Source organism: Sciurus vulgaris, assembly GCF_902686455.1.
Source record: "Sciurus vulgaris genome assembly, chromosome: 17".
Lineage (NCBI taxonomy): Eukaryota > Metazoa > Chordata > Mammalia > Rodentia > Sciuridae > Sciurus > Sciurus vulgaris.
This window is the reverse complement of record NC_136478.1, coordinates 60,578,962-60,594,593: the sequence shown is the minus strand read 5'-3', so window position 1 is coordinate 60,594,593 and position 15,632 is coordinate 60,578,962. Positions and strand designations below refer to the sequence as shown.

The following is a 15,632-nucleotide window of genomic DNA, read 5'->3' as shown; positions in this document are numbered from 1 at the left end:
AGACTTTTGACTCATTCCAGGAGCCCTTGCTGCTTTTTGGGTAATTTGTCTATTCCTTAGACATAGCCATTTCTAATCATTCCCACTCCAAGAATCCCAGTTCTGGTCTTCTCAGAGTTTCAGGGAACCATTCCCAGCCCAATTGTCACAAGGAGGAGGGTGGGAGGTATGAATTAAAACTCACATTCCCAACCCCTTTCTCTGCAGCTTTCCTGGCTGTGTGTGTGTGTGTGTGTGTGTGTGTGTGTGTGTGTGTGTAACAATGGAGGGAAGATGGGAGCTTCGAAACTGTCATTACTCATATTTTAGGTTATGTTCCCTCTCAGGTCTGGCAGCCCTTGGCTGATGAAATTGTGTGAGTTTTCCTGGTGCCCTGAATCACGAAGGACAGTAAGCTTTTCCGGATTCCAAGAGTTGGCGCACTCCTTACCTTTCTCTAGCACCCCCATTAGTGGCCCCCAGAACTCCCATCCTCCCTCTTCCCATCCCATCAGGTCGTTCATCCCCCATAATCTGGGGAAAGAAGGTGGAATTTGTATGAACAAAGAGTATCATTACTGAACTTCAACCCCCATAACGCTTGGGGCGCCTGTCACGGTAGAGGAAAAGACCCCAGAGCCTTCGGGGAGTGGAAGTCCTAGGCTAGAAACCGCCCCTTCCCGCGTCCTTGAGGCTGGCAGAGGCACCTAGCCAGAATCCAGGTCCCCAGGGCCAAGGAAGGGAGGACGCTGAGGGCCAGACCCGGCTCCTGGGCTCTAAAAGCCAGAGCCCACGGAGGACCTCCCTCCAGTGGATGCTGGAACTAAGGTCTCTGTAGGGCGACCGCCTCTGTGACGTCACGGAGAAGTAGGTGGGTCTCCCTTTGTTGTGGCCCAATCAGAAGCAGAGTTGGGATTCTAGGCGGGGCCAATGGAAGCTCTGGAAGTACTTTTTGGAATCGGGATCTCCAAAGGGGACGTGACAGGAGTTCCTTGTAGCAAGGGGACTCCCGTGACGCATGTCCCCTTCGAAAAGCTCTCGACTTCACGCAGCCAAAGTGTCCCTCACAACACCCGAGTTACAGTCGTGGGGAAATATTAAGGCGGAAGGACGCGGCACCGGGTTCCTCAGAGTCTGACCTGGGATCCTGAGCGAATCCTAGGTTTGGGGGACAAGTCAAGGAGCAAGGTCGGAGAGCGGCTACTTGGGTGCCTCGCGCTTAGGGCGCATCGGGGCTCCGTTTCCTGAGAAGGTGCCCCCGAAAAGAAGAGGTCTTAGTCTTGGGCAAGGGTGGACAAGGTGCCCATGGGACAGGAGGATGGCTGGGAGTCTTGCTTAAAGGTGTGGGGTCCCCAGGTTAAGGGATGTGGAGTGTACTTTGGTTTTGAGGGAGTTGTGAGAACATGGTGGCGAGATGTGGCGCATTGAAGAGTTCATCTGAGCTGGGCATTGGGTTTTCAGCTTGGGATGCTACAGGGGTTGGGGGCTTGGGGGTGTCTGAGGGTTGATGCACTTGAGGTTTGGCGTTCAGGATCACATTTTGGGGGTGCTAATGATCCCATAGATTGGGAGTTTGATGATTTCTATGGGTTGGGGGTCCAGTCTCCTAATTTGGGTATCTCAAGATCTCTCAGGATACGAAGACCCTAAATTTGTGCTTTTCTGAATTGGGGATTAAATTTCACACTTCTTAGTCTTTGGATGAAGAATATAAGACTTCATCTTCTAGAGATTTCCTGAAGATTCTCCTATCCAATTGGGGAGACTGCAGATGTAGAGTTCAGTGGGTCCCCTAAGATGAGCTTTGGTTTCTCTCCATTTAGCATCAGCTGCAGTTTGAGGTGAGAGGACCCTCCTGATGTTTTCTCTACTGAGTGCTCTGGCCTCAATGGGGCCATATTTTGCCCCCCCATTGGCTGCACTGGCCTGCTGCCTGCTTCCTGCGGGCTGCTGTGTCATATGTGACTCTGAAGTCCTGGCGGCTCTAAAGTCCTTGAAGACGGATTTCCTGCCTAACTTCCTGAATCCTGATGAAGTGAAACACATGTATGATACGATAGTGCGGACCGTGAAGGGATTCTCGGATCTACCATATAATAAGCAATCCTATGTGGGGGCCATTGGTGAGGGCAAGGTGGAGCTGAACTCCTGGGTTCTGGGTCCTGGCTTAGGAGGGGCTGGGTCCAGGATTTCTAGGACTAGGGGTGAAGGGCCTGAGTCAGGATCTCCTGAGTTCAGGCTTGCATGCAGATTTCAGGTTCCCCAGCTAGCCAATACTGTGTCTCTGCCCTTTATCTACCAATTTTATGTAAGGACACCACAACTCCCTGAAGGCAACTATGTAGGTGGTCCCTTAACTAGTCCTATCCTTGTCCAGTGGCCTCATAGGTACTGTAGCTTATATTAGGAGGCAAGACTATGAGACAGTAAAATTGGCATCTGCGGTTTTATATCCCCCATAGATGAGAAAACATATCGCATCGTGATCAAGAGTTTCCTGAAGAATCTGAAAAACATCACAGACAGTAGAATAAAAGGTTAATGACTGGAGGGCTGGGGGGTCCTGAATCTCTCAGGGCAGCCATTGCTTGTGATGCCTAACCTGGGGATGTGATGCGTGGCTCTGGAGCTAACTGCCAAGATTCCAGTCTGGCTCTGCCACTTCCTACCCACATGGCCTTGAGCAAGAAACTGGGCAGTTTCCTCAGCTCTGCACTGGACAGCATCACAGTGCCCCCCTCCCTCCACTATTGGAAGATTAGAAGGATTGTGCCTGGCTTAACCCAGTGACTGGCACTGTGTGAAGTACTTGATTTCTGTGCCCTTTCCTGAGAAGGCAGGAAGTGGAATGCCAGCCCCTCCAGGTGGCATGTGCCCGGTAGCCCCTGGTGCTCAGGAGGGCTGAGGTAGGAAGATCACTTGAATCCAGGAGTTCCAGACCAGCCTGTGCAACATAGTGAGACTCCCTGTCAAAAGAAAAAAAGGGGAGGGAGTGCCAGGCTTCATAGCCAGGGACCCACCATCTATGTTTCCCCAAACCCACCTTCTTTACAGGGAAGCAGAGCCTTGAGAAGCTGAATGAGATGTTTCGCAATGAAAAGGTCAACTTTGCCTTCCACGCTGCTCAGTTTCAAAGACTGGGTGAGAGAAATTGGGACTCATGGACCCTAGCCTCCCCCATCCCAACTTGCAAAGGTGACAGTCCTTCTCCCCAGTCCCCTCCTCCTGCTGACCCCTCAGGGGAACTTCCCTCAGATCCTTCCCCTGGGAACACAAGAACCCACACCTCAGCTTGTCCCCCTGCCCCTCTCCCAACCTCCTTCATTTAAAAGTCTGATTCATTCCTTCCTCTTTCTTCTCCCTTCCGAGGCAGTTCATTGTCACAACAAATGTGGTGAGTGCAGACAGCAGAAGCTTTCTTCTACCCTCATCTGTGCCCCTGGGACCCACCTCTCCCCCTCCCGCTTTGGGATGCACCTTTGCAGCATCTGAGAGGTTCCTGGGTCTCCAGCCACCTTTCTCTGGCTTGGATTTTGTGGGTAGCAGGTGGACTCCATTTGAAAGCTCTACTGACCTTGGAGGGCTGACCTCCCAGGGATTTGGCCCATTAGGGCTCAGCCTTTCAGCCCTTTGCCTTGCCCTCTTTTTCAGACCCACCTCTTTGTGGGTGAATACATCCTTGACCTTGTCCCTTCAGGCCTCATGTTGCAGAAGTTGATATGGTGCGATTACTGCAATTTTCAGGTTCACAGTTGTTCGAAGCCCGTCGACTGTGGGGGTGAGAGATGGACCTGGCTGGAGGGGTTCCTGGGAGAGGGCTGAAATCGGAGGAGGGACAGTCTAGAGAGCTCAGAATGCAGACTGCAGACAGGGAAGGGTCTGGCTCAGACCAAGCTGAGACTGGGGATAGCAGTGAGTTCACAGGAAGCATCTCACAGTCATGCCCCATCCCCAGGTCGCCATTTGGAGATTCATGAATTGGAAGAATTAAACTTGAACTGTCATCTCGATTGGCATGATAATGCTTATGGTCTCGCAGACTACACCTTTTATAGGGTGGGGCTCTCCAACTCCTGTAACCCCTAAACCCAAGTCCCTCAGGCGGGTATGACTCCCTGGTCTCTGGATGCCCTGTCCTACACCCAACCCTCAGGGCCTTTTAGTTGAGGTCAGTCCTGATTCCCAGGCACCCCAATTCCTTTTCATCAATGCCCTGGATTCCTGTATCCCAGTACTGAGTCCCCCAACCCCTAAATTCCCCAGCCTCTGTGATACTCTTGAGCTTGGGTCTAGGTTTGGGAGAACAATTCTGAGACCGAGCTGTACAAGGGGAAGGATCCAGTACTGAACAAGCCCTCCGTGTCTCTGAGGGATGCTGGCAACTACCGTTGTGTGCTGAGAAACACCCTCTTTGGCACTCCTTCCTCCATCCTTCGTTTTCATGTCACAGGTCAGTACTGGGGGGCTAGAAAAGTGTGATGCACAGGGCCCTTGCAACTGGATGCAGCTTCTGGCCCTTGGTCCCATGCATGGGGTGTAAGTTTCAGTCAGGGTGTGCCTTCAGGCCACGGAGGTGTGACTTCTGGCTGCAGGGGCAGGGTTCCTTGGTCTTTGCTTCTCCTGGAGAGCCTGGGTACTGGGGCAGGCTTGCCCTTACTCACTGCCCTGACCACTTATTGCCCCTCTTCTATCAGTGTTTCCCCGTGACCTTGAGGAGTGGAAGCCATCGGGTGATTTCGCCCAGAATCAACCGAATAAGGAGGAGGAGGAAGAAACCCCGAGTCCAACAGAACCGGAGCCCATCGCCACGACCACCCAGCCTTTGGAGATCCAAAATATGCTACAAGGGCGCATCAATGGTCTGGTGATCTGCTTCTGTATAGTCCTGATAGCAGCTCTTATTTTCTGGTGAGTCACCCAGGAGGAAGGCGGGGTTTAGAGGGGGAGGCGGGGCTTCGTATTGCCCAATGCTGGAGCAGCTTGCAGAGCCACTGAGACTTCCTGAAGGCACCCCTGCCTTACATCGTGGGTGGGGCTTACCGAGGCGAGCCAGGCTTTGATAATTGTTAGTCAGATTTGGTCCAGGGAGCTAATGCAGGTGTCTCCCAATCACTGCCTACCTAATACGGCCCCATTATTTGCAACCCTCACCTCTGTCAGGCTACTCACACGGAAAAAGAAGAAAACTAAACCGAAGTCCTCGCGGGCCAGCATCGACAGTAAAGGTTCTAGGACATCAAAGAGAACGCCTTCAAAAGGGCAGAAGTAATAAAGATTTGTCTTTTCTAAGTATCTCTCACTTTTCTGGACTGACCCACACTTTGGGTTCCCTGATAGCAGAGGTTTAGAAAATGGCTCCTGCATCAAGGAGGAGGATCTGGAACTTGGGTCCCTAAGTCCTGCTGGAGGAACCAACAGATTGTTATATAATCCCCTGAATCAAGAAATAGGGCAGGGCCTGCCCTACCAAGATTTCCTCCCCAGCCTAGTCTTGTGGTAGGATGCCTCCTCCCAGCTCTTTCTGCCGAGTATCCGCTCATCTTTTCCTGTCCCCAACCCAGAGCTGGAAGCTGGGACAGAGGTAAAGGCTTTACAAAAGCAGAGGGATCAGGAGCTTGCCCAGGCCTACAGGGTCAGGCCCTCTGGGTGCTGCCAGAATTGCAACAGGGTGAAAGCCAGCCCCTCAGGGTGGTTCGGCAGACATCTATACTGGAAGGACTACCCTCTCTTCAGGTTTCCCTCTTTCCCATCCCCAACCACCCAGTGTTGGCATTTGGCCTTACCCATGGCCAGGCTATCTGGTGAAAAAGAAGAGAGCAGATATGCTGCTGTGGGACGCTCTACCTGTGGGCCTGTGGATCAATAGACCTCCTGGAAGCAGCTGCCCACGTGGGCTGCTCTGGCCCAGAACTGGAGGTCAAGTGGGACGACTAACCCTCGTCCCACTTGCCTTCCCTCTGTGTCTGTCTGGGCTCCGCCCCATGCCATTGCTTCTTGCCAGGAACCCTGAGAGACTTGGCTCGGGGTCCAGTCCTGAATGGGCAAGGGAGCCTGGGGCAAAAAAATCAGGTAGCCCTTAATCAGGGCCCCAAGGATGTGAGATGTGGGCGCGGGCACTGAGATGGGCCCCTCAGGGTGGGGCTTTGATTCACCTTCCTTCCTCCCCTCCCTGCTCACTTCTTGGAAATAGCTTCCGTGGGACTCACCTTTATTTATTTGAACTCTCTCTTTCCTCTGACTTCTAACCACCACCCATCTTGATCCTCCCTGGGTGAATCTCTTTCCTGTCCTCCTCTGCTCCTTTATCTATGGGGTTCCTGTTCCTTCTCTCTGGGTCCTTGTGTGCTTCCTTCCTCCTCAGACCCCATCTCGGTGTCTGCTTGTCTTTCTGGGTGACTCTCCTGAGTCTCTCTGTTCATCGGTAGTTCCCAGGTCTTTGACTTCCGACACTGGCAGCCGCTGCCCCTGCCCCGCCCCGCGTGGAACTGAGGCGGCGGGGTGGGGGAGCCCAGCCAAGTGCAGGTCCCAGCTCTTCCTGGGCTCAGAGACCTGGACAATCTTATCGGGTGGCGCAGGAGGACCCGGGACTCCGGGGACCACGCAGAGTGGGTCAGGGAGAAGTTGGCTGAACTGGCAGCACCCAGTAGCCTCCAGCGACACGACGCCCCCGGGGGTCCTCAAGATCTCTGGCCCGGACTTGACGTCCGGTGCCAATTACAACAGCGTGCTGGCCACCGCGCACTCCACCGCGCCAAGCTGGTGGCTGAAGTGTGGAGCGCTATAGGCAGGCCAGCAGCCCAGGAGCCGCCCAGGCGAGAGCAACGACCTGGACTACTTCCTGCTGTGCGATTCGCTGGGCGGACCAGCCACGGCGGGCGTGGGCAGCGGCGCCTGTTGGGCGACTCGGAGCGTCCTCTGCTACGGTAGGAGGGCGCCTTGCTTTGAGTTGCGCGGCCCCGAAGAAGCGCACCGCCTGCAGCAGGAGGCCTTCGGGGCCGCCGACAGCGATGGTGAGCCAGCACGCGGATCTCTGGAGCTGGACAGGGCCTGGGGGTCCCGGCCAGCAGAGCCAAAGCGGAGTAGCCAGTAGCACTGGACTGACTCGGCCGTGGGCGTGACCGTGGCAGGGCGGGCTCTGAGGCGTGGGCGGGGCCAAGGGAGGGAGCGTGGGAGGTGACTGGTGGAGGATCGGGTGGGCGGAGCTGTGCAGGAACCCAGTCTGAGAGAAGGCGGGGCTGGAACCCCGCTTGAGTACCGGGTGGGGCCTGTGGTTGACCAGGTGCTGCAGAGGGGTGCTTGGATTCACGTGGGGCGTGGCCTGGTTGATCGGGGTGGTTGGAGGAGTCCCGGAGCGTCTCCGCACAGGGTCAGGGTCCTTAGGAGACATTTCAGGCTGCCTTGCAGGAGGCTGTAGGTGGGCCAAAGCAGTGGTAGCTCCTCAGCGGGGTGGTGGTGGGGTCTGGGAGCGCCGCGGGCCTGTGGGACCCGCAGAAGCCTCGAGCGTTGCGAGGGATTCGGCCAGGGTTTTGGGTGGAAATCAGAGTTGGAGAGAACTAGGAGACGGAGGAACAGGCCAGGACAATCTCCTGGAGGGCCGTGCAGAGCCAGTGGGCGGGGCCTGCAATGCCAGGGCGGGGACTGAGGAACTGAGGAGGCCAGAGCCTGAGGCCTTGGTGCTGGTGAGGTGTGGTGGCCCCTGTGTGTGTGTCTGTGTGGCAGGAGGCAGCTCTGGGAAGTAGGTTGAGGCGGTTCTTGAGGGTCGGGACCTATGCGTGTGGAGCCCAGGAAGGAGAGGAAGCTGTGCTTCTGGGGGCGAGGCTTGGATTAGTGGCCTTAGGCCAGGATGGCTGCCAAGTGCGGGCACAGGGGAAAGGAAGGGGCTAGAGGAAGAGGTGTTTGTAGAGGCCAAGGAAGGTTTTGTTACATGGGGTCTGAAGCAGGGGGCGACCTCAAGGGTGAAATAGCACGTGCCACAGGAAGCCTGGCAGGCAGGCGTGCAGCCCTGTGCTCTGAGGGACAGGGCACTCAGGGAGTGTTGGATGAGCTCAGTTGTCTGCCTCCCTGGTCCTTCTGCTCTCAAGCATTCTCACTCTCTCCGCAGGCACGGGCGCCCCCTCGTGGCGGCCACAGAAGAATCGTTCCCGGGCAGCCTCTGGTGGGGCTGCGCTGGCCAGTCCTAGTCCAGGGTCCGGATCAGGGGCCCCCGCTGGATCCGGGGGCAAAGAGCGCTCGGAGAATTTGTCCTTGCGGCGCAGCGTGTCGGAGCTGAGCCTGCAGGGTCGGAGGAGGCGGCAGCAGGAACGCAGGCAGCAGGCACTTAGCATGGCCCCAGGGGCAGCTGATACTCAAATAGTACCTGCAGACCCCGGGGATTTCGATCAGTTGACTCAGTGCCTCATCCAGGCCCCCAGCAATCGCCCTTACTTCCTACTGCTCCAGGGCTATCAGGATGCCCAGGTGAGGTCGCCTCCCCAACCCACACAGCCCTATGTCCCACCTGTCATTGGAGAGTGATAAACCTACAGCTCTCAGAATTCCTCTGCTTGAGGTCACCTCAAGTCCTCTGTAGGCAAGAGCACAGCAAGTTTCCAGAGGAGGAGATAGCATGGCGAGTGCCAGGCGGTGGAGGGGAGTGGCCGACAAAATCACTCTGGAGGGACAAATGGGACATGGCTCCTTTAGCTGAAAGTTGAGGGAGACTGTGCCTTTTCAAAGGAGAGTCCACTGCAGGGAGGAGACCCGGTGCAAACATCCATTTCTGGAGGGAGAGCACTGGGGAACGTGCATCCACTAGGGCAGGAATGTCCTTGACTGGTGCCTGGGGTCTTGATCTGGAGAGCCTATATTTCCTTGGTGGGGGAGTGGATGCATCCATTTGTAAAAGGTGATGGTGTAGTGGGTGCCTGGTGGTGCACACCTATAATCCCACTAGCTTGGGATTCTGAGGCAAGAGGATCACAAGTTCAAGGCTGACCTCCCCAATTTAATAATGCCCTAAGCAATTTAGCAAAACTCTGTCAAAAATAAAAATGAAAAGGACAAGCAATGTGGCCTAGTGTTACAGTGTCTATGGGTTCAATCCCCCACCCCACCCCCAAAAAGTGATGAATTACAGTATACCACTGATGATGAAGGCAGGTGGGAAAAAAAAAAAAAAAAAAAAACACTTGTATTTGGATTACAATAGGAAAACTGAAGTCGTAGGTTTGTTTTGGAAAGGGGGCACGTTGCTTTCATTTTTACAGAATAGAGGTGAGAGGACATTTTTAAGAAGGAGTCTTTGGAATGCATCTCTTCATCTCTTCAGTTCTCTGAGGCAGGTCTCCTTGAGGCATGTGTTTGAAAGCAGGATTACTAGAGGAGCCACTGTGTAAATCTCTAGGAGGTGTCCCCTCTAGGGAGGGCCACAGTGAGAACCTCCATAGATGCTGTGGACCTGACTGTGGAGTCCTCTGACAGGAGAATGGGGGCAATAGAGGAGTCCATTGTTCGAGTAATGTCCTTGTCAAGGGATGGGATGATTAAGAGAAGGCATGGTAGAAAGGTGTCACCTAGGAAATGCACATTCACGGGTCTAGGTAGTGGAAGATTCTTTGTTTAAGGGTTATTACCTTTAAGTACTGTTTTTGGCTGCCCTTCAGAACAGGGAACCCTATCTTCTAGAGTCCACTCTACTGTCCTTTCCTAGAAAAGGTGTTCCTTCTGCCCTGAGTGCTCAGAACACTAAAGGAACTCATGGTTGATCTAGAGCAAGCACTCATTAACTCTCCTTCACAGTTTTTGGAGTAATTCTTGTAGTGGGGGGCGGGTTCTAGTAGGGCCAGGTTTAATGTTTTTGAAGAACCCTGTAGGAACTGAGGGACAGGATCCAAATTCTACATAATTATGGCAAAGAACATGATGAAGGAACTACCAGAAGCTCAACATCCCACCAAGGCAAGAAAGATCAACAATTTGCAGATTGCCTTTAGTGAGCCAGTGTCTTTTTTGAGTGTGTACTGGGGATCAAACATAGTATCTGGGGTGACTCATGCTAGGTGTGAATCAGCATCTTCCTCTGCTCCCAGGTCTGGAAATGCTGGGTCAGTTGTGAGCAGGACAAAACCTCTAACCCCTTTTGCCTGGAGGAAAGTTTCAAAATAGTTTTCTTTTATTTCTTGTTCTTTTTTTTTCCTTCTGGAGAAGGCACTCTAAAACATGGGAGAGGGGAGAGGAATAGCTATTGGGGAAGTGTGGCAAATACTGCAGCAGAACGTTCTAGCAATCCAGGGAGACTTATTTGTAAGCAAAACTTCTAAACACAAGATCTGCTTCAATTGTCTCTGGAATTGGTTCAAGGAAGTGTTCTCATCTCTAGCTGGGTTTTGAGTAGCTGGAGTTTGATATCTGGATCCAGTAAGTCTGCAGAAAGTCAGGGGATATGTGTTCCTTGTCAACCATTGACTGTCCCTGAAATCACAGAAGCACTAAATCTGCCTTTGTGCAGGTCTGGGATGAAAGGATCCAGAGATACCCAGACCCCAATCAAATATCAAAGACCAGGGTCTGGTCAAAGAGTTTGAGACTTTTTTAAAAAAATGATTTCTTTTGAGTTGTCTGTTGATGGACTTTTATTTATTTATTTATATGAGTCTCACACATGCTAGGCAAGAGCTTTATCACTGAGCCAAAAACACAGCCCAAATATGAGACTCATTGACTCATTCCAGGAGCCCTGGCTGCTTTGGGCATGATGAAAAGGTTTCTCAGACACAGTCACATCTAATCATTCCCGCTCCATCCTCTGTTCTGGTCAGGGTTTCAGGGTAGCATTCCCAATGCCTCTGCCACAGGGAGGAGGGATTAAAACTCCACATTCCCAATCCTTGTCTCTGCAGCTTTCTTGGCAGTTTGTGTTTGTGGGTGTGTGTGTGAAACAATAGAGGGAAAATGGGAGCTTGGAGACTGTCATTACACATTTTATTTTAGGTTATGCTCCCTCAGATCTGGCAGTCCTTGGCTGTTGAAATTGCGTGAGTTTTCCCTGAATTGTGAAGGAAAGAGGAGAGCTTTCGGAATTCCAAGGGTCGCAGCGCTCCTTACTTTTCTCTAGCACTCCCATCTCACTGAGACCTGGGCGTTCATCACTCATAACCTGGGAGGAAAATGTGGAATTAAAATGGGAGCGTATCATTATTAAACTTCAACCCCCATAACGCTTGGGGCGCCTGTCACGGTAGAGGAAAAGACCCCAGAGCCTTCGGGGAGTGGAAGTCCTAGGCTAGAAACCGCCCCTTCCCGCGTCCTTGAGGCTGGCAGAGGCACCTAGCCAGAATCCAAGTCCCCAGGGCCAAGGAAGGGAGGACGCTGAGGGCCAGAACCCCGCTCCTGGGCTCTGAAAGTCAGAGCCCATGGAGGACCTCCCTCCAGTGGATGCTGGAATAAAGGTGTGTAAAGGTCACCGCCCCTGTGACGTCATGGGAAAAGTAGGCGGGTCCCTATTTGTTGCGGTCCAATCAGAAGTAGAGTTGAGGTTCTGGGCGGGGCCAAAGAAAACCCCAGGAAGTACTTTTCCGGAATCGGGATCTCCAAAGGGGATGTGACAGGAGTTCCTTGTAGCAATGGGACTCCCGTGACGCATGTCCCCTTCGAAAAGCTCTCGACTTCACGCAGCCAAAGTGTCCCTCACAACACCTGAGTTACAGTCGTGGGGAAATATTAAGGCGGAAGGACGCGGCACCGGGTTCCTCAGAGTCTGACCTGGGATCCTGAGCGAATCCTAGGTTTGGGGGACAAGTCAAGGAGCAAGGTCGGAGAGCGGCTAGTTAGGGCGCCTCGCGCTTAGGGCGCATCGGGGCTCCGTTTCCTGAGAAGGTGCCCCCGAAAAGAAGAGGTCTTAGTCTTGGGCAAGGGTGGACAAGGTGCCCATGGGACAGGAGGATGGCTGGGAGTCTTGCTTAAAGGTGTGGGGTCCCCAGGTTAAGGGATGTGGAGTGTACTTTGGTTTTGAGGGAGTTGTGAGAACATGGTGGCGAGTTGTGGCGCATTGAAGAGTTCATCTGAGCTGGGCATTGAGTTTTCAGCTTGGGATGCTACAGGGGTTGGGGGCTTGGGGGTGTCTGAGGGTTGATGCACTTGAGGTTTGGCGTTCAGGATCACTTTAAGGCGGGGAGCTGTGGATCCCATGGGCGGGAGCCTGGAGAATCTACAAGTTTAGGTCGGATTGGGTCCTGATGTGCGGAATGTTTTTTAAGTGTTTGCTGATCTTACTAGGCATGCCTGGGAAGCTGAGTCAGGTGAATTGATAGTTTAAAACTAGCCTCAACAACTTAGTGAGGGCTTAAGAAGCTTAGCAATACCCTGTCTCCTAAAAAAAAACAAAAAACAACAACAAAAAAAAAAAAACAAAAAACCAACAACAACAACAACAAAAAACAGTAAAAGGGCTGGGGTGTGCCTCAGTGGTTAAACACTCTTGGGTTCAATACCCAGTAACTAAAAAATATATTAAAGAGTTTCACTGATCTCTGAGGGTGCAATGAAGACCCTCAGTTTGGGGTCCTGTGGATCGGGGCTAAGTAATGCAATTCTGACGCATTTGATGAAGGATACAAGTCTTTGCACTTTGGAGGTTTCCTGAAGATCTGTTCTCATGGGGGGATTGCAGATGTGAGTTTCTGGGAACCCTAAGATGGTCTTTGGCTTCTCTCTGTATAGTGTCATCTACTGTGTTGAGCGTGGAAGGACCCTCCTGGCGTTTTCTCTGCTACTCAGCAGTGCTCTGGCCTCAATGGGGTGGTGTTTTGCCCTCCCATTGGCTGCACTGGCCTGCTGCCTGCTTCCTGCAGGTTGCTGTGTCACATGTGTGCCGTCGGTGATGGCAGCCGTAAAGTCCTTGGAGAAGGATTATTTGCCTGGACACCTGGAAGCCAAACAACACGAAAAAGTGATGGATATGGTACACAATACTTTGAAAGATTTCCAGGACCAGCCGTTTATCCAGGGTTCCTATGTAGGAATCATAGGTGAGGGCAGGGCAGAGAGGGCTCATTCATCTTTGGTGCTTCCAAAAGGGTTTGTGTCCAGGATTTCTAGGAGCCTAGTGGTGAAAGGGGTTCCCCTGATCTGTGGAATGGAGGGATGCAGGTTCCAGGCCCTCGCAGAGCTAGAAAACACTGCTTTCCCACTCCCTATCTAGCAATTCTCTGTAAGAAAACAACTCCCAGAGGGAAACAGAATAGTGAGTTCCTTTACTAGGTCTGTCCTTGCACTGTGTTCTCATGGGCATGGTAGATGTTATGAGGTAGTAAGTACTGAGAGGGGAGCAAGGTGGAATCTGGTGTTCTGTATCCACCCACAGATAAGAGCTCATTAGAAGAGGTGGCTCAGAATTTGCTGAAGGAGCTGAAACGCATCACAGACAGCAGTGTAAAAGGTGAGTGCACTGAAGGGTGGGGGTCCTGAATCCCTCAGGGCAGCCATTGCTGCCAGTGATGCCTCTCTGCTGGTGTCATGCATGACACGGTGCCAGACTGCCTAGGTTCCAGTTCTGGCTCTGCCACTTCCTACCCACATGGCCTTGAGCAAGAAACTGGGCAGTTTCCTCAGCTCTGCACTGGACAGCATCACAGTGCCCTCCTCCCTCCGCTATTGGAAGATTGGAAGGTTTGACACCTGTGCCTGGCTTAGCCCAGTGCCTGGCACTGTGTGAAGTACTTATTTCTGTGCCCTTTCCTGAGAAGGCAGGAAGTGGAATGCCAGCCCCTCCAGGTGGCACATGCCCCTCAGCCCCTGGTGCTCAGGAGGGCTAAGGCAGAGGATCAGTTGGGATCAAGCTAGCTTGAGCAATAGCTAGTTGCCATTTCAATTGAAAAAAGAAAGAAATGCCAGGCTCCAAAGCCCAAGAGCCCATTCAGAAGCCCACACGTAGGGGAGGAGAAAACTAAGCACTGCTCTGCTTCCTCCCAGGGGAGGAATTTGTGACAGAGCTCAACAGCACATTGATCAAGGAGAAGGAAGCTTTTGCCCAGCACGCTGGTCATTTCCAGAAGGAGGGTGAGGGAAGATGGGAGCCCTGGGCCCAGCCTACCCTATCCACCTTCCACCACCTGAGTCCCTCTCTCCAGCCCCTGCATCTCCTAATCCAGGCCTTTGGCTTCCTCAGTCCCCTTCCCCTGCTGACCCCTCAGGGGGACTTCCCTCAGGCCCTGCCCCTGGGAACACAAGAACCCACACCTCGGCTCTCCCCTGCCCCTCTCCCACCCTCCTTCATTTAAAAGTCTTATTTTTTCCTCTCTTTTCTCCTTTCCGAGGCAGCTTATTGTCCCAACAAATGTGGTGAGTGCAGACAGCAGAAGCTTTTCTTCTACCCTCATCTTTGGCCAATGGTAACCACCTCTCCCCCTCCCCCTTTTTGGATGTTTCTGAGAGGTTCCTGGGTCTCCCGCCACTTTCTCTGGCTTGGATTCTGTGGGTAGCAGGTGTATTCCATTTGGACTCTTTACTGACCTTGGAGGGCTGATCTCCCAGGGATTTGGCCCTATAGACCCCCAACCCTTCAGCCTTTGCCTTGCCCTCTTTCAGACTCACCTCTTTGTGGGTGAATACAGCCTTGACCTTGCCCCTCTAGGTGTCATGTTTCAGAGTCTGATATGGTGCCAACACTGTGAAAAGAAGGTTCATACTTGTCGGAAGCCCATAAACTGCGGGGGTGAGTGTGAGACCCGGCCGGAGGGGTTGGTGGGAGAGGGCTGGAATCAGAGGAGGGACAGTCCAGAGAGCTGAGAATGCAGACAGTCAGGGAAGAGCCTGGCTCAGACTAAGCTGAGACTGCCAGAGGAAGCATCTCACAGTCATGCCCTGCCCTCAGAGCACCATGTGGAGACCCATGAATCGGAAGACATGATCTTGGACTGTCTGCTCGATTGGCACCGTATTTCTGAAGGCCTCACGGATTACAAATTTTACAGGGTGGGGCCCTCCAACTCCTCTATCCCCTAAACCATAAGTCACTCCCACTGGTATGAGCCCCTGACCCATAGGCTATTTGGCGAGGTCACTCCTGACTCCCAGATATCCCAAGCCCTTTTCCGTGATACCCTGGATTCCTCTCCCTCTGCATTGATGCCCCAGGATCTTCTCAGCCCTGTATTTCCCCAATTCCTGAAATCCCCAGGCCTCTGTGATACTCTTGAGCTTGGGTTTAGGTTTGGGCAAACCATTCTGAGACCTTGCTGTACAAGGGGAAGGAACCCGTCCTGACCAAGCAAGGGGTGACTGAAGCGGATGAAGGCAAATATCGCTGTGAGCTGGACACGGTGATGTCAGGCCCATCCACCATCATTTCATATCATGTCACAGGTCAGTACTGGGGTGATAAGAGAAGCATGGTATTACGGACACTGGGTATTAGCAGCAAGTACAAGGAGTGGTCTCAGCTCTGGAAGCTGAACTTCAGGTGGTTCTGTCTTGGCATGGAGGACTTGCTTCTTGTGTTGTGGTCACTGGTGGCAGGGATAGGGCTCTCTGGGAAGTTTCTGTTAGAGGCCTGGGTACTAGGGAGGGCACTCCTTTACCCCATGTTGTGACTGCTGATTGGCCCTCCTATATCAGTGCTGCCTCCTAACATCCATGAAGCAAAACATGCAGAACACCTTGAAAGGGAGCATGAAGAG

General features: G+C 52.9%; 2 protein-coding genes and 1 long non-coding RNA gene across 6 annotated transcripts; 2 read left to right on the top strand and 1 right to left on the bottom strand.

Annotated features, from left to right (window-relative positions):
* Nucleotides 1–1,837: 1,837 nt before the first annotated feature.
* Nucleotides 1,838–5,750, top strand: LOC306648452 (izumo sperm-egg fusion protein 1-like; the record flags this gene model as incomplete). 2 transcript variants are annotated; one of them, XM_079118646.1, is made up of 9 exons in its annotated part: nt 1,838–2,102; nt 2,442–2,516; nt 3,034–3,120; nt 3,353–3,373; nt 3,677–3,757; nt 3,935–4,035; nt 4,273–4,429; nt 4,674–4,887; nt 5,140–5,750. In XM_079118646.1, the coding sequence occupies 9 exons, from the start codon at nt 1,838–1,840 to the stop codon at nt 5,246–5,248; spliced, it is 1,110 nt and encodes a 369-aa protein (XP_078974772.1). In that variant the 3' UTR covers nt 5,249–5,750. The 2 variants fall into 2 exon arrangements, with proteins under 2 accessions (XP_078974772.1, XP_078974773.1); XM_079118647.1 differs by lacking the exon at nt 3,353–3,373.
* On the bottom strand, nt 1,885–6,860 carry LOC306648457. 2 transcript variants are annotated; one of them, XR_013760382.1, is made up of 5 exons: nt 6,186–6,860; nt 5,149–5,207; nt 3,637–3,797; nt 2,855–2,945; nt 1,885–2,006 (listed from the first exon to the last, which is right to left on the bottom strand). It is a non-coding gene; the product is annotated as an uncharacterized lncRNA (long non-coding RNA). The 2 variants fall into 2 exon arrangements; XR_013760383.1 differs by having other exon boundaries at nt 3,637–3,749.
* Nucleotides 5,776–15,303, top strand: LOC306648454 (izumo sperm-egg fusion protein 1-like). Of its 2 annotated transcripts, XM_079118649.1 has the most exons (7): nt 5,800–6,048; nt 12,807–12,983; nt 13,319–13,393; nt 13,927–14,013; nt 14,275–14,295; nt 14,588–14,668; nt 14,828–15,303. In XM_079118649.1, the coding sequence occupies exons 1-7, from the start codon at nt 5,802–5,804 to the stop codon at nt 14,956–14,958; spliced, it is 819 nt and encodes a 272-aa protein (XP_078974775.1). In that variant the 5' UTR covers nt 5,800–5,801; the 3' UTR covers nt 14,959–15,303. The 2 variants fall into 2 exon arrangements, with proteins under 2 accessions (XP_078974776.1, XP_078974775.1); XM_079118650.1 differs by lacking the exons at nt 14,588–14,668; nt 14,828–15,303 and adding an exon at nt 14,542–14,581 and having other exon boundaries at nt 5,776–6,048.
* Nucleotides 15,304–15,632: the final 329 nt, after the last annotated feature.